The 25,369-nt window shown below is 43.5% G+C and overlaps 1 protein-coding gene and 1 long non-coding RNA gene across 4 annotated transcripts in view; one reads left to right on the top strand and one right to left on the bottom strand.

The window, feature by feature from the left end:
- LOC137647283 (uncharacterized) overlaps positions 1 to 20,143 on the top strand; it is a 31,611-nt gene extending 11,468 nt beyond the window's left edge. The window contains exons 4-6 of one of the 3 annotated variants that reach the window (XR_011045565.1): positions 2,379 to 2,496; positions 16,913 to 17,225; positions 19,680 to 20,143. This is a non-coding gene — a long non-coding RNA (uncharacterized lncRNA). Of the gene's footprint in view, positions 1 to 2,378; positions 2,497 to 16,912; positions 18,066 to 19,679 lie in introns of those variants that run through there. The other 2 variants (XR_011045564.1, XR_011045566.1) reach the window with 2 other exon arrangements.
- The window catches only part of LOC137647282 (zonadhesin-like), a 106,492-nt gene continuing 81,606 nt past the window's right edge, over positions 484 to 25,369 (bottom strand). Inside the window, exons 36-37 of the mRNA XM_068380678.1 lie at positions 1,876 to 2,062; positions 484 to 964 (exon numbers count right to left, since the gene is read on the bottom strand). Of these exons, the coding sequence (XP_068236779.1) occupies positions 702 to 964; positions 1,876 to 2,062 (450 nt within the window). The 3' untranslated portion in view covers positions 484 to 701. The remainder of the gene's footprint in view (positions 965 to 1,875; positions 2,063 to 25,369) is intronic.

Here is a 25,369-nt window from a genome sequence, read left to right as displayed (position 1 = left end):
CCTGTTTGTCGGTTTGTGTTTGTTTGTTTAAGAAACTTTCTAGCCACGATTTCACTCGTAGAGTAGTGTAACTTTAGGGGATTAATTGTTATGTTGAGACCTGAAAGTGATTCAATTTTGAGTCCTAGGTCAAAGGTCAAGGTCGAGCAAACGGTAGAAGGAATTAACCCTAACCTTAACAGAAGGTTCACACTCATATGGCTGTCGCACAGACTTTAAAATATGCCTACTGTCTAAATTGTTTCTGGGAAAGGCAAGCTGGTTTCGAGAAATAAACTGTCGTAACGGAGGTCTGCACCTTGTGTGCTTTTTTAGTTTTCTTATGTTTACTGTTTATAATATAAGATGACCGAGATTAGATATGTTATTAGTTATGGAACCATCTTAAAAACAACTATGGCATTAATTCATATGGGATGAAAGTTAAGAGAAAAGACTTATATATTTAATTTAATTTAATATTAAAATATACTAGTGATACAATCCTCATGTTAACGTTTCGATCATACATACACATAGGAAGCAAAATAGCACCGGAAATTAAATACAAAGCATTACAGAATTACATAAATTACACTTGCAGTACTATACAATTGGAATAAGTGAAACTACATAAAAACATGGAAGAATTAAAATCTTCAGACTCTCTTCCTTATTATCACAATTTCAATCTCCACTTCTACACCCCCCCCCCCCCACCTTTACGAGCATTCAATCACAGGAACGCACTCGGCATTCAGTAGAGCGTATCCTTGAGGGCAAGTACACCCGGGCACACAAGGCCCTGGGCATTTCTGAACAGGCTTATTATCGACTGGGGAAACTGGATGTGAAGATATCCCCGAGAGGAAAGAAGCGAAGGATTCGTGTTTCACTGTCCTCGAAACAGTTGGAGGATCACAGAGTGGAGGTCCACAGGCTGGGACACATTCGGACCACACCATACCCTGGGGACATGTTGGCTCTGTTGAGAGAAAAATAAAATTTAAGGATAATTCAAATATTCATGAAGAAGCTAAAGCGAGGGTATACATTCAAAATTTGTGCTACCTGAGATCAAAATAAGAGTCCTTTGTTATTAAATGTGAAACATTTCGATAACTATTAACTCTTTCTCTAGCTGGAACTCAATTATTCTAGATAACCATTACACATGGTCTGTACAGAAACTGAACAACTGTTGCTCGGCAAAGCACTTATTACTTATGGCATCATGTTTTTCCAACTAGGGTTATATAATAATAATAATAATAATAATAATAATAATAATAATAATAATAATAATAATAATAATAATAATACCAAGTACATCCTAATCTGACATTTAGATCTTCCCAGAGAGTACCATCCTGTGCTAATAATAGGGATGCAGCTAATTCTGATGGTCAGGCCTTCTCCATCATGAGGTTCAATACTATTCGGTATTCTAGTTAGTTTTATTCCAGGTGTGACCAAGTTGTGGAATGATCTTCCTAATAGGGTTGTTAAATCTGTAGAACTTTAGAAGTTCAAACTTGCAGCAAATGTTTTAATGTTGAACAGGCTGACATAAGCCTCTTTTTATAGCTTATATATGAAAGAATTATTTTAATGTTACTGTTCTTATATTACTTCATTTTAATTGTTCATTACTTCTATATTTTATTGATTAACTTTCCTCACCTGGGCTATTTTTCCCCATTGAAGACCTTGGGCTTATAGCATCCTGCTTTTCCAACTAGAGTTATACCGTGGATGATGATGATGATAAGCTTGATAATGATTTTAATAATAATAATTGTAATAAGTTTAATAATGATAATGGTGATGATGATATTATAAAACAACAATAATCTACCAATTACCCCTGTTATAATAGTCAACCAGGCAACTTACCACATAAATAGGATGTCCTCCAGTTTAAGATTATCCCAGATCGGACACACAAAGTAGAGTAGAGATGAAGAGAGTTGCATAAACAACTAGAACCTTTATCTTCCTGACACCCGCAGACTTCCGTTATACATGCATCTATGTAAGGATCTGGAGGCACTACTCGATGGCACTCTTGGAAACTTGGTCCCTAGAAAACAAAAGCATGAAATTATAAATTGATGGTGCTAAAAAAAAAACATACATAATACACATCCACAAATATGTATATATGTAGTGTGGGCATAGTCTTGGAGGAATTTATAGTACAGTGAAGTTGTTTAACATGTTGGCCAAATCATCATTACTTGGATTTTAAACAATCTTTCATGTCGGGAAAAGGCAAGAAATATATATTAATCTAACTTACACTTGCATAACAAAATTATTCTTAACAGATGAAATGTGATATCTAACAAATATAGTAATCCCTTATGTACTTTCACATCCTTTGCCTACATTCGCAGGTAACTGGCCCCTTTTGACAGTGGACAATATCAGCACTGAGAGAGGATTGTGTACTAAATTATTATTTGGAGCACAAAACTGCTCAGCCGGGCAATGTACAGTACTCTGGCAAACACTGTGAGTATGCTCAATGAAAATGTTGTATATGCCGATTGACTTATTTGATAAGGAAATGTTCCGAGCTTTTAGGGAAGTATTTACTTCCTGTGGTGAAAGTTATAATATGGGAGATTAACATACTGTCATTTTCAAACCCATGGGTGAAGCTCACTATCTCCTAAGTGCAACATTAGGCATGCTTTAGCATTTGTGGTGTAAACATATGCTTTGCAAGGATAAAAGGTTTTGGTGCCTGTGGATGTGTTCATGGTACAGTCTTCTGTTGAGCAAGAAGGAAATGGTTTGGCATTAGCCACCAAGATTACCCTAAATGGTATTTTCCAGTCAAAGGAGAAGCTGCAGTCAACGTCAAAATACTCTTCAAGCATAATCAGAGTAAGGTACCCTTTCATTATTTTCTATTTGAAATTTGGTTAGCACTAGGGTTGGGATGATTCATTTAATGAAGAATTATTACTCTTGAGTTGGATGATAAGGATGCATACTTCATCTTGTATTCTGGTATTTGATATACAAGCTTTATTACTATATTCATCAGTAAATAGTCCTATCGGTAACCTAGATATACAATGCATGAACATAGTACTGTAGAATATTTTAGCTAAAAATACCAAAAAATTTGGTTTAGTATTTCTGCAGTGTCTTTGATTTATAGTCCTTGGGGTGCTTCACATATTTGAAATCTATTTTTGATACAGTGGAACCTCTATATACGAATTTCCTAACATACGAATTTTCCAACATCCGAAGTAAAATAAGCCCAAATTTCTGTCTCGACACCCGAAGTGTTGCTCCAACATACGAAGTAAACAATACGCATACGCGTGGAATTTTCTCGAAAGCGTCACCTTGATCAGTCCTCTCATCTCGTGCGCATCGTGTGGTTCTCAATTCGCTCAGATATTAACAGTGTTTTTTATCTTCCTTTTTCACGTGTTGTTTTCTGTGTTTCGTAATCATGGGTCCTAAAAAGCTTAGTTTCGGTTCAGGAAGTAGTAGTAGTGGTGAGAAAAGGAAGAAGTCAATGTTTTCATTAGAACTAAAGCAAGAAGTAATAGAAAAGCATGAGCAAGGTGTACGTGTTAGCGATCTGGCTAAAAAATATGGCCGGAATATGTCTACGATCTCGACGATCATAAAACAGAAGGCAGCCATTAAAGCAGTGAAACCTTCGAAGGGGATCACGATTATTTCCAAACGTCGTAGCCCTACCCTTGAAGAGATGGAATGCCTTTTGTTAATATGGATCAAGGACAAGGAGATTGTTGGCGATACGATCACTGAAACGATCATTTGTGAGAAGGCCAGCGCTTGAAGGCGGCGGGCTCTGGGGGTGACGTGGGGGAGAGTTCAGCCGATCCTACGATGGAGGAATTCAAGGCGTCTCGAGGTTGGTTCGAGGAATTTAGGAAACGGACCGGGATTCATTCAGTTGTTCGGCATGGAGAAGCTTCGAGTTCGGACACCAAGGCTGCTAAAGACTTTGTTAAAAAGTTTGAAAGCATCGTGGCGGAGGAAGGCTACATAGAGCAGCAGGTGTTCAACTGTGATGAAACTGGTCTGTTTTGGAAAAAGATGCCTAGTCGAGCGTTCATTACTGCCGAAGAGAAGAAAATGCCTGGACACAAGCCAATGAAGGATCGGTTGACTCTTGCGCTTTATGCCAACGCCAGTGGGGACTGCAAAATTAAGCCTTTATTAGTTTACCATTCCGAAAACCCAAGGGCATTTAAAGCTCATAGAATTAATAAAGACCTGCTACATGTTCTATGGCGTTCTAATTCTAAGGCTTGGGTTACTAGGCATATCTTTGGGGAATGGGTAAACGTAGTTTTCGGCCCTGCTGTCAAGAAGTACCTTCATGAGAGGAATTTGCCTTTGAAGTACTTGCTTTGTTTGGACAATGCACCCGCTCATCCCCCCGACTCGAAGATGATATCATCGACGAATACAAATTCATCAAAGTGTTGTATCTTCCACTGAATACCACCCCTATCCTCCAGCCCATGGACCAGCAAGTCATCTCTAATTTTAAGAAGCTGTACACTAAGCACTTATTTGAGCAGTGTTTTAATGTCACGCAAAGCACCAACTTAACTTTGCGTGAATTTTGGAGGAGCCACTTTAATATCATGCACTGCTTAAAGATCATAGATCAGGCTTGGGAGGGAGTAACTCGTCGGACCCTGAATTCAGCTTGGAAGAAGCTTTGGCCTGATGCTGTTGCTCCCAGAGATTTCGAAGGTTTTGGCCCTGAGAATGAACCTGTGCTTGCTGCCGAGGAAGACATCGAAGAGATTGTATCCCTTGGCAAGTCCATGGGTCTGGAGGTGGATGAAGATGACGTCGCCGAACTCGTCGATGAGCATCATGAAGAGCTCACCACCGAGGAACTCTAGGAGCTGCAAGCCATGCAGCATGATGAGTTCCAAGCGCAGTTGAGTGAGTTGGAGGAGACCAAGGAGGTAAGCCAAATCTTAGGTACGGCGGAAATAAAACAGATGTTGGCATATCATCAACGCGTGGTTGATTTCATCGACAAGCATCACCCACAGAAACTTCAGGTTTGCCGTGTAGTTGCGCAGTTCGATGATGTTTGTTTAACTCATTTTAGAAAAATCCTCAAAAGCCGTACCAAGCAACTTTCACTCGATAGTATCTTTAAAAAATCTCTAAAACGGTCTAGTGATCATGATGAAAAGAAAGAAAGTGAAGCAAAGAAAAGGAAGACCGAATCGAGTGGAAGTGATGAAAATTAAAAATAAGAAAAGAAAAAAATGTAAAAAAAAAGATATTTTCAATTTAAAATAAATTTTTGAATATACTTACCCGGTGAATATATAGCCTATATAGCTTACGTCTCCGACGGTCGACAGATTCCAAAAACTCGCGAGCGGTCGCCATGATGGCTGCCGGGTGTGCCCACCAGCGCCGACTATCGGCCAGACACCGCATATACTTCTCCAGGAGTTCAGTTCTTCTCAGTCCGTAGGGTCTCTATCGGGGAGGAAGGGAGGGCCTTTAATTATATATATTCACTGGGTAAGTATATTCAAAAATTTATTTTAAATTGAAAATATCATTTTTAAATATTAAACTTAGCCGGTGAATATATATATATATAGCTGATTCACACCCATGGTGGAGGGTAGAGACCAGTATTAAAACAATAAAGGCGTATATCCTCAAGAGTTTCTGACAAATATTAAAAAAACAAACTTAAGTATAGGTACCTGATAAGGAAGCTGACTCTGATGAATACTCTGCCTCATTAGTCCACTATCCTTATGAAGCCCAGCGATCCTCTCAGGATGCTGAAAGACTCCCAGGAGCTGTTATAATCAGGGTGAACACTCTTACAACAGGACCTCATCAATACCCTTAATCTGGGCGCTCTCAAGAAACAATATTTTGACCACCCGCCAAATCAAAAGATTGTGGAAGACTTCTTAGTCTCCACGTACAATCCAAAAAATTAAAAGTTTCAAGAGAAGAAAAAGGATATTGGGATTGAGGGAATGTAGTGGTAGAACCTTCACCCACTACTGTACTGCACTTGCTGCTACGAATGGTCCCAACGTGTAGCAGTCCTCATAAAGAGTCTGGACATCTTTCAAGCAATATGAAACAAACACCGACTTGCTCCTCCAAAAGGTCGCGTCCATAATGCTTCTAAAGGATCTATTTTGTTTGAACGCTACTGAAGTTGCAACCGCTCTAACTTCATGAGCCCTAACTTTAAGCAAATTTAGATCCTTTTCACTTAAATGAGAGTGCGCCTCTCTAATCAACAGTCTAATAAAATAAGACAACGCATTCTTCGACATAGGCAAAGAGGGTTTTTTAACAGAGCACCATAAAGCCTCTGAATTACCTCGCAGCGGTTTGGTTCTAGTTAAATAAAATTTAAGAGCTCTAACTGGGCCCAGAACTTTGGCACAGAACTCTTTCGACTTCATTCCCAACAATCTCAGATAGACTGGGAAGTTCAAACGATTTAGGCCATGGACGAGACGGAAGTTCATTTTTGGCCAAAAAACCAAGCTAAAGCGAGCATACTGCTTTATTAGCGGAGAAGTCGATATTCTTGCTAAAAGCATGTATCTCACTAACTCTTTTTGCAGAAGCCAAGCTCACTAAGAAAAGAGTTATGAGGGTAAGATTCTTCAGGGAGGCTGAATTCAATGGTTCAAACCTGTCTAACATAAGGAACTGCAGGACCACGTTCAAGTTCCAAGCAGGAGTAGAAATATGACGCTCCTTGGAAGTCTCGAAAGACTTAAGAAGGTCTTGAAGATCTTTGTTATTAGACAGATCCAAATTTCTATGCCTAAAAACAGAAGCTAACATGCTTCTGTTGCCTTTAATGGTAGATGCAGAAAGGGAGTGACCATTTCTCAGATAAAGCAGAAAATCTGCAATCTGCGCTACAGAGGTACTGGAAGAGGAAATAGAGGAGGACTTGCACCAGTCTCTAAATACCTCCCATTTAGAATGATAAATCCTGATGGTACAGGATCTTCTAGCCCTCGCGATCGCTTTAGCTGCCTCCTTCGAAAACCCTCGAGCTCTAGAGAGTCTTTCGATAGTCTGAAGGCAGTTAGATGAAGCGCGGGGAGGCTTTGATGAAATCTCTTTACGTGACGCTGCCGCAGGAGATCCATCCGTAACGGTAGACTTCTTGGAATGTCTACTAGCCATAGAAGTACCTCTGTGAACCATTCTCTCGCGGGCCAGAGGGGAGCAACCAACGTCAACCTGGTCCCTTCGTGAGAGGCGAACTTCTGAAGCACCTTGTTTAGGATCTTGAACGGTGGAAAGGTATAGACGTCTAGGTGAGACCAGTCCAGTAGGAAAGCGTCTATGTGGGCCGCCTCTGGATCTGGAACAGGAGAGCAATAAGTCGGGAGCCTCTTTGTCAGAGAGGTTGCAAAGAGATCTATGGTGGGTTGACCCCATGTCATCCATAGTCTCTCACACACATCCTTGTGCAGCGTCCACTCCGTGGGAATCACCTGTCCTCTTCGGCTGAGACAGTCCGCTAAGACATTCATCTCCCCTTGCACAAATCTCGTCAAAAGAGAGATGTTTCGAGCTTTTGACCAAGTGAGAAGGTCCTTTGCGGCGACGAAAAGGGAGTGGGAGTGAGTGCCTCATTGTTTCGAGATGTATGCCAAGGCCGTGGTATTGTCTGCATTCACCTCCACTACTTTGCCTCGAACCAGACTCTCGAAACTCCTTAACGCTAGATGGACTGCTAAAAGCTCTTTGCAGTTTATGTGAAGACTTTTTTGGTCTGCGGACCAAAGACCCGAGCATTCCAGGTTGTCTAGTGTCGCTCCCCAACCCAAATCCGATGCGTCTGAAAACAACACATGGTTTGGGTTCTTGATCGCAAGAGAAAGACCTTCCCGAAGTCTGATGTTGCTGTCCCACCAAGCTAGACAGGTCTTGACTGGATCGGAGATTGGAATAGAGATAGTCTCTAAGCCCTTCTCCTTGTTCCAATGGTGGTTTAGGTGAAACTGGAGAGGGCGAAGGTTGAGTCTCCCTAGAGAGATAAACTGCTCCAGCGACGAAAGAGTCCCTAGGAGGCTCATCCAAACTCTCACAGAGCAACTGCTTTCCTCTCGCAAGTGACGGACCTTGAGCAGAGCTTGCTCCATCCTGGTGGTAGACGGAAAAGCCTGAAAAACTCTACTCCGAATCTCCATCCCCAAATAAAGAATAGTCTGGGATGGAGTTAGTTGTGACTTCTCCATGTTCACTAGGAGACCTAACTCTTTGGTCAGGTCCAAAGTCCATTTGAGGTCCTCCAGAAAGCGATGAAGGGACGACGCCCTGAGTAACCAGTCGTCCAAATAAAGGGAGGCTCTGATCCCTGACAAATGTAGAAACTTCGCTACATTTCGCATGAGCCTTGTAAAAACAAGAGGAGCAGGGCTGAGGCCGAAGCACAGTGCTCGGAATTGATACACCACCTTCCTGTACACAAACCTCAGATAATGTTGAGAGTTCGGATGAATCGGAATGTGGAAGTACGCATCCTGCAGGTCGAGAAAGACCATCCAGTCGCCCTCTCTTACCGCTGCTAAAACAGATTTGGTGGTCTCCATCGTGAATTTTGTTTTTACAACAAACACGTTGAGAGCACTTACATCTAGCACTGGCCTCCAACCTCCAGTGTTCTTCGGAACCAGGAAGAGACGGTTGTAAAAACCTGGGGATTGAAGGTCCAAGACTTTCACCACCGCCCCCTTTTCCAACAACAGAGAAACCTGATGATGCAACGCCTCTCTCTTTGTCTCCTCTTGATACCTGGGAGAGAGGTCTATCGGAAATTTCACTAGCGGAGGTCTTCGTACAAAAGGAATTTTGTAACCCTCCTTCAGCAACAAAACAGACTCCCGGTCTGCACCCCTCTTCTCCCAGGCCTGCCAGAAGTTCGTCAATCTGGCCCCTACCGCTGTCTGAAGCAGTGGGCAGTCAGACTCTGCCACGTGAGGATCTGGAACCTCTCTTCTTACCTCATTTGCTATCGGAACGAGAATTTCCTCTACTGGGGGCTCTGCCACGAAAAGGCGGAATAAACCTAGCCGCTGGCGTGTCAAACTTGGGTTTGTTGGCATGAGCAGAAGGCGGCAAAACCTTGCGCGCAGTCTTGGCCACCAAATCATGCGTGTCTTTCAGAGCAAGAGATGCCGCGATATCTTTAATAAGATGTTGAGGGAACAGAGTAGAAGATAAGGGAGCAAAAAGAAGTTCTGACTTCTGACAGGGAGTAACCTTTACAGAAAGAAAAGAACACAGGGCTTCTCTTTTCTTAAGAATTCCTGCTGTGAACGTAGCTGCTAGTTCATTAGAGCCATCCCTTATGGCCTTGTCCATGCAAGACATTATTTGCAAAGAAACATCATTGTCCGATGAAGAGACCTTCTTACTTAAGGCTCCCAGGGACCAATCCAAAAAATTAAAAACCTCGAAGGCACGGAAAATTCCTTTAAGGAGATGATCCAGCTCTGTGGAAGACCAGCAAATCTTCGAGCGTCTCATGGCTAGACGACGAGGAGAGTCTACAAGGCTTGAGAAGTCTCCCTGGGCAGAGGCAGGAACTCCCAAGCCGAGAACTTCTCCCGTGTCATACCAGACGCTCGCACAAGAGGCCAATTTAAAAGGGGGAAAGGCAAAGGAAGACTTTCCTAAACTACTTCTGGTTACTAACCAGTCTCCCAACGAACGCATGGCTCTCTTAGAAGAGCGAGAGAGAACCAACTTTGTAAACGACGGAGTCGATGAAGTCATGCCTAAAGTAAATTCAGACGGCAGCGAACGTGGAGCCGCAGTAACAAAATGATCGGGAAAAACATCCCTAAAGATAAGCATAATCTTTTTAAAGTCAAGGGATTGCTGGACAACCCTAGTCTCCTCCCCATCTGATTGAATCCCCAAAGGAACATTAGATGAAAGGGGATCATCAACTTCCTCATCAGAAGGAACATCATCCGACAAAGGTAAAGTCTTGTGACACGGAGAAAACTCAGCATGACGAGGCGGCAAAGCCTGACAGGCTACATCAACTTGCAAAGGAGCCGCAGCAAAAGTCGAGGGGACGACGTCACGTCGAGACTGCAAAGACTGATGGTCTACGCCACGAAGGGACAGAGGAGACTGATGATATATGTCAAAACGAGACTGCGGCGACAGACGTTCGACGTCACGTCGGGTCAACGGAGTCGGCCGATGAACGTCACGTCGGGGCTGCGGTGACTGCAGCTCAACGTCACGTTGTGACTGCGGAAACTGAAGTTCAAAGTCTCGTGACTGATGGGAAACACGTTCTGAATCACGTTTAACCGCAAAGCTGACATCAGGGATAACGTCAGAGCGACGAGACAAATTTCGCTTAGGAGGTTGAAGACCTGAATCACGCTTGCCGGTGCCGTGACGAACCGCAAGTAAAGGTTCCTTACGCACAGGAACATGATCGTAAACTTCCATTAAGGAGGAAAGTTTTAACTGCATATCTTGCAAGACGCTTAACTTAGGGTCAACCGAACTCGAAACAGATCGGGACGTCTGTAACGCCTGTGCGTCATCGCCCTGAACGGGACCCTCGAACTCAACGTCACGTTTGCGCTTAACAGGAGAATAATTGTCCGATGACCGAATATGGGCGGTGCTGTCCCAATGACTACAGCCAGGACACTGGACCTGTCCTGAAGGGACTGACTTGCGCTTCAACGGTCTTGAAACCTTACGCCAAGGTTTTTTAACAGACGAATCATCGGAAGACAAGGAGAACTTCGTCTCTCCTGTCTTATGGTAAGGACGTGCTTGAAGAGCAACGTCTGGTACCTTTGAGGGAACGTCTGTTTGTTGGTTTACACCTCTCACTCGCTTAGGTCCTACGACATTCCTTATCCCTGGGGTAGGGGAGCCTGAAAGAGGTCTCTGACTAGGCAAGCGACGAGCACGAACAGACGAATCCTCCTGCAAAACACTAAACACATTTGTTGCACTTTTCACTTTATCACTTTGACCCTTTAAAATCTTAACGTCTGACATAAGTTGATTTCTGTCCGTGGCCAACGATTCGACCTTCTCACATAACGCTTGAATGGCCATTAACATATCACGCATAGGTTCATTAGTGCCAATAGGGGGTTCTGAAACTACCACTACAGGAGGAGGATTAGGTTCAGGGGCATGGGAAGAGGAAAATTCTTTAGATCTAGAAGAGCTTCTTCTAACCCTATCTCTTTCGAGTTTCCGAGTATATTTATCATACTCCAACCACTCGAACTCAGCCAAAACAATACATTCCTCACATCGATCCCCTAATTGACAAGATTTACCTCGGCAATTAACACAAATAGAATGAGGATCGATGGAAGCTTTAGGAAGACGTTTATTACAGTCTTTCGCACATTTACGATAGACAGGAGATGGGTCAGCCATTGTGAAAATTTCAAAGAAAGTCCAAAAAGAAAGCCAAGTTCAGCAACAATAATCAAAAAAGGGATTCAAGAGTTTTATCGAAGATACCAACACAGCGAAAGCAATAAAACCATGAACAAGTACTTCACCAATCAGTAGAAACTTGAGGTTAAGCGCGAGCGGAACCAATGCTGTCACTACCACCGACAGAGAAGAACTGAACTCCTGGAGAAGTATATGCGGTATCTGACCGATAGTTGGTGCTGGTGGGCAGACCCGGCAGCCATCATGGCGAGCGCTCGCGAGTTTTTGGAATCTGTCGACCGTCGGAGACGTAAGCTATATATATATTCACCGGCTAAGTTTAATATTTAGAAATATAAAATTATAAAAATGAAAAAAAAAATAAGCTAACTTAAAGTTCACGTAGTGTAAGTTAGTGTAAGTTATCGTACAAGCTATCGTACAAAGTCGCCGTCCCTACCTCCTCGCTAATCTTCCATCTCCTCCTGCGTAGCAGTCCCTACACCTGCGCTGGCCTGTCGCTAAGGTAAAGTGTTACATAAAAACCCCTTTTTTATTTATTATTTCTTTATTATTATTCTTTTTTTAGATAATTATTATACTGTATTGCATTAATGTTAGGTGTAATTGTGTGTAGCCATTTATTAAGGAGTTGTTATGGGTTTTTAGGCTGAGGAACGAATTAAACAAATTACCGTTTATTCTTATGGGAATATTTGCTCCAACATACGATCGTTTTAACATATGAAGCAGTTTCTGGAACGAATTAAGATCGTATGTAGAGGTATCACTGTTCATGGGATAAAGAGCACTTGTAGTTAATTGTGTAAATAAAACCCATTTCAAAAATGTACACCATAAGGCTTTAATGTAACTGCAGTACTTTATCTGTTAATATTTTCTTGTTTACAGGCTGGAAGCATGGAACAAAAGGTACTTCCCAACTAGTCTTCAATCACACCACCCTTGTAAGCTAGGGATGGGTGTTTTGAAGAATTTATAGGTCTAACAGCTGTTTTCAGCAACCATTGCCTGACATATCCTGGTCCTACCTTGTATGGAAAGAGGGCTTAGGTATTGATAATAACTTGCATATAGTCGGTCTCTATGGCATTGTCCAGGTCTTAGTGTCTACCACTCCTGATTTACAAAAAGAAAAAAATAGCATGCAAAGACAGTCCTGTTGATGTGATCCTTTTCTGTGTTAGGAAGGTGTAATAGTTAGTGGAACTGAACTAATGATGTTCTTAAAAATTTTGTAAGGTTGCTAAACATGACAAAGTTAAAGTCCCTCTTCATACTTGACACTTCAGTATAAATTTAAGAAATGTCAAGGGTCCTGACACAGTATTGGACACTTCCCAGGAAGATATCGATGATTTTCTGTAGGCTTTCTACGACTTAGTCAGTAAGCAATTGCTTATTGGATCATGAATATATAATGCTGATGAAAACAATGATATGTTTTGCCACCTTTTTTTCCAAATTATTACTTTGGCTGGCGAGTAGGTTAAAAGTTAGAGTTGAAAGCTTGGTAAGCTACAGTACTGTAGCTTGTTTGCTATGAGCTTTACAAATGTCTTTGGTACACACAGATGTTAGCCTACAGTAGTTATAAGGGAAACGGCAGCGGTGTCATTGATACAGGTAAATTTTCACAATTTCTGCTGCAAGGTTATCCCTTACAAAATCGAGATTGGTGTTCCTTCAGTTTAGGAAAAGGCTCTCCTACTCCTCGACAACCCACTAATGCATCCTGTTGAGTGCAGCCTATGCCTTATAATAAAATGTCTTGTCTTCCAGCCTGAGGAGCAAGGTACAAGGAGAAAAGTATGACTAAAAGTCATGGTGTCGTGATTATTGTGAGGGATAAGGGCATGGTCTGAATGGAAAATACCTTGTTCGTGTAGACCAGCCCTGCGAAGGAGCAACCATGAACTCCAATATCATCTATCCAGGAGAAGGCAAAGACACTGTTTCACCATTTTACACCTGAGGCAGCCTAGCATCAATCATGACTCCATATCTATACCACATACACTTTTACGAGTTAGCAAAGGCTGATTTGAGAAGTTCAAGCAGCGTTTATCATTACAGAACCTCAAGATGACTTGGTAGTCAGGCTGTGTTGACTACAAGCCAGCGATAAGTTTTCTTGCGGAACTTGAAATATCATTGAGGAGAAGGGGTACAACTAAGAGCAAGTATGGAATATGGATTTAGCTGGTATGTTAGACAGTATACCCTTATGTAATGCATGTACTATAACATTGATCTGAATTTTGTTATTTCTTTTTAGTAGGCCTTAGCTGAAGTTCATCACAAGAAGAACGGAAAGCTTCCGGTTTTACTGCAGCAAAGGACAGGTAGGCTAACTGCTTATATATTTTTTTGTTTCTCTGCTCATACTGCATGATACAGGGAATTTACTTTTTTCCCAAAACTGATAAACATTTAATTTGAAATTTATATTTTAAGACACTTTTAAATTTTATAGAATATTTATGACAAGTCTTTAAATCATATTCTAATACTGTGTTTTTCTCCTTTATTTTGCTAGACAAATAGTGATGTAAGAACTTTCTGCTTATACTGGATGCACAAGAAGAAGGTGTGGACAACTGACTACATTTTCCTCAGTTGGGTCCACCTGCTGGAGGGGAAGTGGTACCTGCAAAAGGAAGGTTTAAAGCTATAGGTTCTACCTAACCTTGATAATGGTCAAGAGTAACTTCCATCCTGGTACTGCATAACTAAAAAGGTGATGTTTTTCCCCCAGCACCACTTCACTTATACTGTGCAGCTGAAGGACTAGAGTGTCGTAAAAAAAGAAAAAATTCCAACGCCCATTTCAGTAGAAGTGTGATGGCGCAACTCCAAGCATCCATGAATGAAGATTTCACCCTCAAAGACATGAGGTACTCGAAGGTTTTCACTATTGCAGCTGGTTCTCGGTCTTCAAAAAATTGTTTAACGACTTGAAGCCACAGATGTTGAATACTGTACTTGCTTGAAACATCTGGCACCTAACTGTGAAGGACTAAGTCTGATTCAGTTCCGATGAGGAATCTAAACACTGTAATGAAGATGGTGGCTTTGGCACAGTGTGTGACAGTTGAAGGCTTCAGCTAAGGATGACATCCTGGAGTTGTTTTGTGGGTATGATGCAGAGCTGACTGGGGGAGACCTTGGGGAATAAATCTGCTCCGCAAGTAATGAATAGGAAGAAAAAAAAAAACAAGTGACAAAGAGGATCAAGGCATCAAACTTAAGGTGGGAAGATGTCATGGATGCGGGAACTTTAGGAATGTGTGCCCTCAAATTAATATGTACCATGGATGAAGGTTTTGCACCTGTAAAGCAGCAGCAGCAGTTCCAGTATGGCATCATGTGGAATGGTGGCCGGACCTCCTTCAGCTGCTGACAGAAGTCCCGAGAGAACTCCCTCCACAACACTATCTGCAGTACTCTGACAACCGCACATGAACATCTTCCACAAGTCTGTGTGATCCCTAAGTCTTCACGCCTGGAGAATATACATCATCTCCTCATGCAGAGGCTTTTCGTAAAAAGTTGCAAAAATTATGTCCAGATACCTCCTGCAATCTTCAGTTGCCATTTACCAAGCTAAGTGGACTGTCCTTCTGTGGTTGGTGTCATGGAAGGGGTATCTTTCACTTCAATGCCACCATTTCAGCAGTAGCGGAGTTCCTTGTATACTGTACCTTCGGGAGGAAGAACTCCGCTCTGTCTAGGTGGTGACAGGCTATCACTCAGCCTTGAGCCTCGCCTTTAGACTGAAAGGAGTTAATATTACCTCCTTATTAGAGTAATCTCTCCTCATATGAAGTTTCGAGTCTACTTGTCCTCAGAAGTTAGACCACCTTCATGAAACGTGGTTTGTGTCCTTCGGTCTGAAGGGTGCACGCTACGAACCATTATACCAGGCATCAGATCTTCACCTGATCCTAAAGATGGTTATCCTGCTTGCATTGGCCTCATCCAAGAGAGTTGTCTATCTCCATGGCCTTTCCTACGACATCTATTCAAGGGGATGGGGAGAGGTAATGCTCGGCTTCGTCCCCCATGTTTATCCCCAAGACTCAAAATCCGGGAGTAGCGGATCAGAGATTCGGGTTCTTCCTGATTGAGAGTCTTCGTAATGTAAACGATGATCCAGATTAACTACTACTTGTCCAGCGAGGAGTTTGACGTGCTACCCCAAGAGAACAGCAGGAGCTCGCCCCGAGTGGCAGCACTCTTCGTCATCACAGGGAAGGTCAAGAGAAGGATCACCATAAACACTATCTCTGTACGGATTTGCAAGGTCATAGACTGGGCATTGAATCCTGATCCTTCTCCTCAGATGAGAAGACCCAGAGCTCATGACATTAAGGGAATAAGTACCTCCCCAGCCTTCAAGAACTACTACCATGACGCAGATCCTTCAAGCGTGTGTATGGAAGAGTCATACGGCCTTCACTGCCCACTACTTGTAAGATATGACCCATAGGAACATAGAGACGTTCCCCATTGGCCCTGTGGTGTCTGCACAACAAGTGGCGTTTAAACACCCCAGGCTCCTTGATAGACAAGTAGCAGATGGTGGAGGGCAGAGGTTACCTGGGATCAAGTCTGGGATGAATGACAAGAATGACTGGCTCTTTCATTCTTTCATCTTCCCCTCTCTAGAGGAACAGCACCTACAACACTATGCAAGCTGGCCTCTCCTGTCTGCAAGTAAAACCATTTCCCTAGTGTAACTTGGTACAGAAATATATACTTGTTGCATCCCCATAACCCCTGGTGAGGTGGAACTGGGTAAGTCTTATGGTTGGTTCAAATATTCCTATGTTTCTGAGAATTCTTTCCTGGACTAGTCACATGGCTAGTATCACACAATCACACAGATTGCTCAGGTCACTAAAGCGTGCCATTGAATGTAGGGTTTAGCAAGGTGTCAGGGTTTTCTCCTTTATATGTGTGGAGCATAAAGGGGGTAAAACCCCGGGTCAAAAGCTAGTCAGTTGGATAAGACTTCTTCTCCAATAAGGAGCGAACGGGTTTGTATTTAGTGCCGGAACTATTAACAAATTTAAAGTAATTTGCCTTTTTCCTAACGATACAAACCTTGAGCTCTATACAAATTTGGTACGCCATCACCTATCCCACTGCACGTCCTGCATGCAATCAAAAGTAACGAGACAACACCAGTGTGTGTGTGTATCCCGCTAACTAGCGGTGGGGTAGTTATACCTTGCTAAAAGTCTCATGGCTAGTCTTCAAGCTTCGCCAAAAGTATATTCACTAATAATGAGCTCGAATTGGTATTGCTAGGAAAAATACAAATTACTTCAAATTTGTCATGTTTAATACTGTTAGTGTATCATTATCTGTAATGTCACACTTTTCAAATTCTATTTAAAGCTAAAATATTTTTTACCCTTTACAGTATGAAGGAGTCCGTCTGCATAGATGTCATCATCCAGTTACATCACTGGATCTGTATCTGCATGGTTTATCATAATCATCCTCCACCTCGCCAACTGTGCCTCTTTTGGGGACTAGCAAGCTACTTTTTTTCCTTGAATAGTGGCCCTATACCATAATGTATGAGAGAGAAAGAGTTGAGAGTGGAGGAGTCACATACTGTATATTACTGTACAATATACTTTTACATGACATGCATAGTATGACGTCTTTCTAATAAGCATCACATGATCATGTGTAACTTTGCAGCATAGAGCCTCTTTCCTACATAACTGGTAAGTGTGTTAGTGCATTTTTAAATTCCATTTCTGTGTTGCTACACTACTGAAGTATTGGTAATGGAAACATTATACATTACTGTATTGAAGTAATATAGTATATCACAGTGCTGTTCTGTGAAAACTAACTACTGTACCTGTAGAATAAAGTGAATTGTACAGAAGACAACTTTAGTATAGTCAGTCGACTTCTTGAAAGCAGGTATCTCGCCTTAGCTAAGTAAACTGTACTGAAGTGAGATTAGTGTGCATATTACAGTGAGTGCTATCATTAGAAACAGTGATTTGTGTTGTTATAAACTTAGGGTATCAAGTAAACTACCAATGAGCAGTGATTAAAAACAAATTAATCTTCATGACTTGGGTACCATACTGTAATAGTGTACTGCAGTAATGACAAAAATGTACAATTACAGTAGTATAAACTACAGTCGAGTTTATGAGCTATGCAAATACAATAGATGTTATTTATGGTGTTTGCCGGCCACTTGGCGAGGGTAGTAATGAGTCTTCTGACCATTGGAGCCAATTTCAAGGGGTTTTTGTATTTTGTAGTGGTTGCTGTTACCTAACCTCCCGAAACTTCAAGGCGTGAATGTAAGCCTACTTCTATTTTGGGTAACTGATCCTGGCATGGGTGTCGTCATGTAGGGATAAGAGGAGGTATTTTCCCCCTGAAATTCTATTTAAATAAACAGTGATTAACAACTAAATTGAAAAAAAAAAAATGTTACATTTAACTACATTACTGTTTTCCTTCCATTCTACAATGTATTTTCTGGGTCGACCTGTGACGCCCGGTGAAAAGGGTCCTTCTTATCTCTTTTCTGATATAAATACTTCCAAAAATACCAAAGAAAGTTAAAGCATGGAATGAAGAGGTTACTACCCTCGCGCGAGCACCCTACGGGTGTCGTGTATAAAGATAGGGCGTGTGAAAACCACTATTCACAGGTCATCTTCCATTTAGATAAATCCTTCATCAAACAGGGGGAGCCGCCACAGCGGCACTAACCAAACTCGCCTGATTCACTCAGCGACGCCCGCCTCGAGCGCCATCTACACATCCTTCTTTTGGACTTGTGTTTGACAATTACGCTGTTTTTGTGCTCACCTGTTTTGGCTGTTTTTAGGATTTCTTGGCCATGGCTGAAGCTCTCCTTACCCCTACGCCAATCTTAAGTACCATAGATTGTTTTGACATTATTTTTAGCACTGGGTAAATTAATGTTAAGTAATAAGAAGTGTTCTAGTGCGTTTGACTTTGTGCCTTCCCATGGCCCGCGCGGCCATTTTTGTTGTTTACGCTCAGTACATTTCAATTTTGCTTGTTTTGTTGCCCTTTTGGTACTTTTGTCATTCTAGGTTCTTTTAATCTTGTACTAGATTATAGGCTTTGTGCCACTTATTTTGAACCGATTTATTATTATTATCTTTTGGTATTAGTCATTTACGAGTCCGTATCTTGTTAACGAAGAATAGCGTTCGGGGTTTTATTACAGTTTAGTTCCACCAACTTTGTTGGCGTTTTTCATTACAATTCGATATGTTTTTGACTGTTTGTTTCCTCCCTGTTTCGCTATTCTTCGTTACATTTCTTTGTTATTATTTTTCATCGGACAGATGTGTTTTATGTATTTTGGGGTTCGTGTTATTTTAGATTGATCGTTGTAACCGCCGAGTGCGAGAGGCTGGAGATCCCGTTTTCTTTCACACAGACTCGGGTTCTCCCTCTCTCTATCTCCCCCTTCTGGGAATTTCTTCGTCTTAGACGAGTTTTTTATTTACCAGGTTACTTCGTTCTTTCTTTGTTTTTGGCTATTGTTGGTTTTATTTTAGATACTGTTCGTGTTATTATAGGTTAGTTGGCTGGCCTTGAGCTGCCTCCTGTTCCCCCTCCCCCTAGTCCCATCCTCTCCCCGCTCCGGCCTGGGATTTGGGTTAGGACATCCATCGGACTCCGCCATGAGTTTTCACCATTATGAGCTGGGAACGCTCGCTTACCTATTTATCTAGTGCGCCCCTTCGGCAGGGAATCCTCCCCTCATTGGCCCTCCGCACGTTGAGTCCGGCTACGGCCCATAGTTTCACAAGACAATCATATATATACAGTACTGTATATATCTCCGCCCCTCTTTTTTTTATTCTCTCCGGTAGCCACCTACCGGAGACTCTTTCGGAGATAAAGTTATTAAATTATTTTTACCGTGTCCCTTATATGGATTAAGGATCTAACCGTCCCCCTCCCTACGGGCCTCCGTCGCCCTACGGCGCTCTCCCATGCCAATATGCCGTATCTCTTATCAGTAATTACTTCGGAGCTCCGGCTTCTTATTTTACACGAACCCATCCCTGCACATCAACTAGAATCTCCCTTAGCTTTACTTATTTTTATTATGTTAAGTTAAAGCCTCCGGGAGACTTTGTACTTATTTTACCTTTTTATTACAGAAAGTGCGCTGTGCCGCCAAGGGCTGCTCTGCTACCTTTCTGGATCCGGTAGGCCATGACGTCTGCCGGTCCCACGCCCACTGTGCGATCTCCTTTGTCCGGGAAGCTGGCCAGCCCTCTTACATGGTCTGGTTCCCGGAGGCGTGCACGCTCTGCTATGAGCTGTCCTTCATTCTCCTCAATGATGAGGTAAGATTTCTCATTTTTTATCATGTATGCTATACTATATTGTGGCTCCACTTATTATACAGTTGATGATGTAAGATTTCTCAGTTTTCTCATTCATGCTAATATTATATGGAGGCTCAGCTACTTATTGATATTTCTCTTAATAATCTTGATATTCATAGGAGTCTGCCTTCTGTCGTTCTAAAATTACACTCCCCTTTTCCAGGCCGACGAAGATTCGCTCCAGACGGCCAAAACCAGCCTCCGGACTTGGGTGTCGTGTTTTGGGAGGAATGCCCCAACGGGTTGTGTTTTGGGAGGAATGCCCCAACGGGTTGTCCTTACCTCCTCGACGCGGACATGGCCTCCCGACTGTTTCCCAGTTCGTCCAAGGCTGCGGTACCCTTGGAGCAAGCTTCTCCCATCATTGAGGGTATCAGGGCGGCCCTTCCTGCGGAAGAGGAACACCAGCTCTCCGGCGACATCTCCACCCTTGACATCCACACCGAACCTATGGATGAGCAGGTTAGTGGTGCAGAGTTGGCAGAATCCTTTCTTTCCCCTACCCCCTTCCTCTACTTCTTCCTTCCTCGGCTTTGACAAGCCTCAGGCTTCCCTTTGGGAGGGTTCCGTCTCGGTCCGTCCCAAGGTTAAGCCAATACGCAAAAATAAACCCAAACCCAGCAATCCAGCTTCGCCACAATCCATATCTCCGGTCCCTGGACCTTCCTCAGCCCCTGACATCCCAATGCTGTCACGAACTCCTCCTCCTTCTAAAGGACGGAGGAGTAAGTCCGCAAAGTCCAAGGCTTCAGCTGTAGATAGCTCCTCGGATTTCCACATAACCATGGAGTTGATTCAGGATATGATGGAGTCTTAGCTGCAGAGACACTCAGGGGTCATATCTGAGCTCAAAGAAATGGTGGCTAGCCTCCTCCGTGCGGGGTCTCAGCCTGCTCTGCCTCTAGTTCCTGACACATCTAAGCTACCGCCTTTTGATAAGAATAACCCTTGGCAGTTCGCTAGGCATGCTCCTTATTTGGAAGGCACGCTCACTCTAGAAGGCTTGGGGACCCGCCCTCTAGACGATCCGGAGTTCTACCCTCCGGATCTCCAGTTCCCCTTCAATGGTTTTGTCCGCCTGAAGGAGCATGCCCTGATCCGGATGGATAAGGTCCCAAAGGAGACAGTAATATTCCCTAAAGAGCAAGCCCAAGCTGTCTGGGCTCGTACTCTCGCGGAATGGGGATGCGTCAACTCTAAGTTGACTCCCCACAAGGGAGCGTACACCATTTTCATCACTCCTCAGTCCATCCCGTCTCCTCTTACTGATAAGATTGCTGAATTGACTATTCAGTCAGTTAAGGACGGCATCCCCATGCCGACCCTTAAAGAGACAGATCCCACCTCTCTCCTCGTCCCAGGCACCTCGGCGCTCTGGCACGATGCCTCAGCTACTTTTACGGTGGGTAAACTATACCCAGACTGCGTATCCTCTCTCTTCTCGGAGAGTCTCCCCAAGCTTCTGGACCACTTATTGAAAGTAGAGTAGGAAGCAAGAAACCGGCTGGCTAGGTCACTCAACTCGGTCGTATCCTCAGAGTTGATAGCTTCCCTCCACAGCGACGAACCTCTCTTACGAGTGCAGGCAAAGAACCTCCTGCAGTCGTTCCAGTCAGACCTTCACGACTTCTGGACTGCGAGAACGAATTGTAGAAAACAAGTTCTCGCCGAAGTCTCTATTATGCATGAGCCTAATAGGCGCATCGCCTCCTCCTGCTGGGGTAAAACTTTTTCCTCAGGAAGAGGTCGATAAAATCCTCCAAGACGCAGCGAGGGTTAACCAGAACCTTCAAGTTCGATGGGGCCTCTCAAATAAACGTAAATTTGAAAACATGCCTAGACAACCTTTTTCTAAGAAGAAGCAAAGGTCCTATGCCCCATACAAGACTAGACGTGGCCAGCTTCACCATTCTTCAAGCCCTCACTGTTCAACTCCCTCTACATCCAAATCCGCCCCTCCTCAACAGATCGTCTTCGTCCCGGCACCTCAGGGTACCCAACCAGCTCCTGCGGCATCTTGGATGACCTCCCCTGCCTTAAATCAGGCTTACGAAACCTCTGGTTCCTTTCGAGGATACCCTAGAGGCGGCAACAGGGGTAGAGGTCAGTTCCGTCAGCGAGGCGGACCCAGAGCCAGAGGTTCCAGGGGAGGACGAGGGGCTAAGTTCAACCCCATGCAATGAAATGAATCTGGTAGGAGGGAGACTGTACCAGTTTCTGGACCAGTGGACCTTCAGTCCTTGGGCCCACAGTATAGTCTCCAAAGGCCTGGGCTGGAAATGGGCACTAGGTTTCCCACCTCCAACAGTGTCCTTCTTCCAGAAGCCCACTCCCATCCTAGAAGAGTACACCAAGGACCTGTTGAAGAAGAAAGCCATAAAGAGGGTACGAACACTGAAATTTCAAGGCCGCCTGTTCACTGTTCCAAAAAAGAATTCGTCGGCGTTGAGAGTGGTCCTGGACCTGTCCAAACTGAATTCTTACATTCTTTGCGACAGGTTCCACATGCTGACTATCTCTCAGGTATGGACCTTACTTCCCAGTGGGGCCGTCACCACCTCTATCAATCTTACAGACGCCTATCATCACGTCCCAGTAGCAAGAAACTTCTCTCCTTGCCTCGGCTTCCGCCTAGGCAAGAAATCCTATGCGTTCAAAGTGATGCCCTTCAGCCTCAGCATCGCCCCCAGGATCTTTACAAAGCTAGGGGAGACGGTGCTAGAACAGCTCAGGAGCCAGGGAATCATGGTGATAGCTTATCTGGACGACTGGCTCATCTGGGCATGGACGATTCAAGAATGCCACAAGGCTACAACCAAAGTGGTTCAGTTTCTGCACAAGATAGGATTTCAAGTCAACCTGCAAAAATCTCGCCTCCAACCAGCAAGCCAATTTGAATGGTTAGGCATCTGCTGGGACCTCACAAGTCACAAACTGTCTCTTCCCCCCAAGAAGGTCAAAGAGATAGCATCGAGGACAAAGCACTTCATCAGGAACAAACAGGTTTCAAGAAGAGCCTTAGAAAGAGTCCTAAGGCTTACTCCAATTTGCTTCAGTGACAGACCTCTTATTGAAAGCCAAACTCATGGACATCAACCGAGTTTGGAGAAAGAGAGCTACATCACGATTACGAGACAAGATATCAAAGATCCCCTCAGTCTTAATACGGAGGCTCCGGCCATGGTCAAAACCAGAGAACCTCTCCAAATCGGTTCCTCTGCAATTCCCTCCTCCACGGGTGACGATTCACACAGACGCGTCTCTCAGTGGTTGGGGGGGCTACTACAAACACCAGATGTTTCAGGGCTCTTGGTCCCCTGCGATGAGACAGTACCACATCGTGTTAGAGGCCATGGCAGTATTACTGACCTTAAAACGACTATCCCCTCCACGCTCCACTCACATCAGGATAGTCTCCGACAGCACGGCAGTAGTCCACTGCATAAACAGAGGTGGATCAAAATCTCCAAATCTAAATCAAGTCCTGGTCATGATCTTTACCTTGGCAGCCGAAAAGAACTGGTTCCTGTCAGCCACTCACCTAGCAGGAGTCCAGAACATGATAGCGGACTCACTATCCAGGACAAAACCACTAGAATCAGAATGGTCCCTAGACATGAATTTATTCCGGTGGATATCCATGCTGGTTCCCGGTCTCCAGGTGGACTTGTTTGCGACGCAACTCAACCACAAACTTCCCTGTTACGTGGCCCCGACCCTGGACCCTCAGGCTTATGCTATGGACGCATTAGCCCTGGATTGGAACTGTTGGAAGAGGATTTACCTATTCCCTCCGGTGAATCTTCTGATGAAAGTTTTACCCAAGCTACCCTCCTTCCACGGAGCGGTGGCTTTGGTAGAACCTCATTGGCCAAAAAGCAGCTAGTTTCCTCTCCTAGAGTTGAAACTTCGCCCATTCCCCAAGCTGACCCAAGTGGTCCAAACGCGGACTGTGTCAGATTCCTCAAGGATAGCGCAAACCCTAACTTTGTGGATTTCATGAAATTTGCAGCCCATAAGGCCGCAAATATTGACCCGGAAAATGTCCTCTTTATCGAATCAGACAAGAGGGACTCCACACTTAGACAATATGATTCGGCTGTTAAGAAACTAGCAGAATTTCTAAAGAATTCTGAAGAGAGACTAATGACCCCTAACCTGGCCATTTCGTTTTTTAGGTCCTTATTTGACAAGGGCCTAGCAGCTAGTACTATAACCACGATCAAGTCACCTTTGAAAAAGATCTTCCATGTGGGTTTCAATATTGACCTAGCAGATTCCTATTTTTCATCCATTCCAAAAGCCTGTGCTAGGCTCAGACCTTCTGTTCGTCCACAGAAGGTCTCGTGGTTTCTGAACGACGTCCTCAAGCTCGCTTCAGACACCGATAACGAATCCTGCTCTTACATATTGCTTCTTAGGAAGACCTTATTTCTTACAGCCATGGCCTCAGGTGCTAGAATCTCTGAATTAGCAGCTCTCTCCCGCACTCCTGAAAACCTAGATTTCCTTCCATCAGGAGAAGTCCTACTCTCTCCAGATAGAGCTTTCCTGGCCAAGAATGAGGACCCACAAAATAGGTGGTCCCCTTGGAAAATTATTCCTCTACCCCAAGATGCTTCTGTGTTCAGTCGCTACGCTTCGGGCCATTTTAGCTAGGACTGCATCACGCTCATCTGGCCCCTTGTTTATCAGGGAACAAGGAGGTACTATTTCCATCCAAGGCGTCAGACAGCAAATCCTTTATTTTATCAAGCAAGCTAACCCGGAATCTTTTCCACATGCACATGATATCCGGGCTGTAGCCATCTCCATCAATTACTTTCAGAACATGGATTTTGATGACCTTAAGAAGTACACGGGTAGGAAATCCTCAATGGTTTTCAAACGCCACTATTTAAAGAACTTACAGGCCCTTAAATTCCCTACTATTGCAGCTGGGAGTATCATCTCCCCCGAATAATTTCTTCCCCTTCTTCCTTTCGTCCACCTCTCGTCCTTCTCCCTCCTACCTGCCACTCTCACCGCGATGCCTCTCACCTCGGTCGGTGTTTTAGCACCTTTGCTATGTTATGTCGGTGGTTTAGCCCCATTACTATTTTATGTCATGTTGCTTTGTTCATTTTGGTAGCTCTCATTTTGGATTGTATATATTTTGGTATCAACGGGTATTGTACAGTTTGCCATGTTTTTGTACCCATTTTATGTTATGTTTTTGCCTCTTGCCATTATTGATTTACCATTTGCTACCTATGTTTCTGGCCTATGCCAGTATGACATTTTTGAGCTGTTGTACAGTATACTTTACTTGTTCCTTCATGGCATTGTTTAGTTTTAAGGATTTGTTATTTTGTATGTAACATTACGTTCCTTAATATATAACCTCCATTTTGCATAACGTTTTTACTTTACCTTTTGTTTTGTGGGCTTGGAAGACATTCTCTGGTACATTTTCACCG

Source organism: Palaemon carinicauda, chromosome 9 (assembly GCF_036898095.1).
Source record: "Palaemon carinicauda isolate YSFRI2023 chromosome 9, ASM3689809v2, whole genome shotgun sequence".
Taxonomy (NCBI): domain Eukaryota; kingdom Metazoa; phylum Arthropoda; class Malacostraca; order Decapoda; family Palaemonidae; genus Palaemon; species Palaemon carinicauda.
This window is presented reverse-complemented; position numbering and strand designations above follow the sequence as displayed.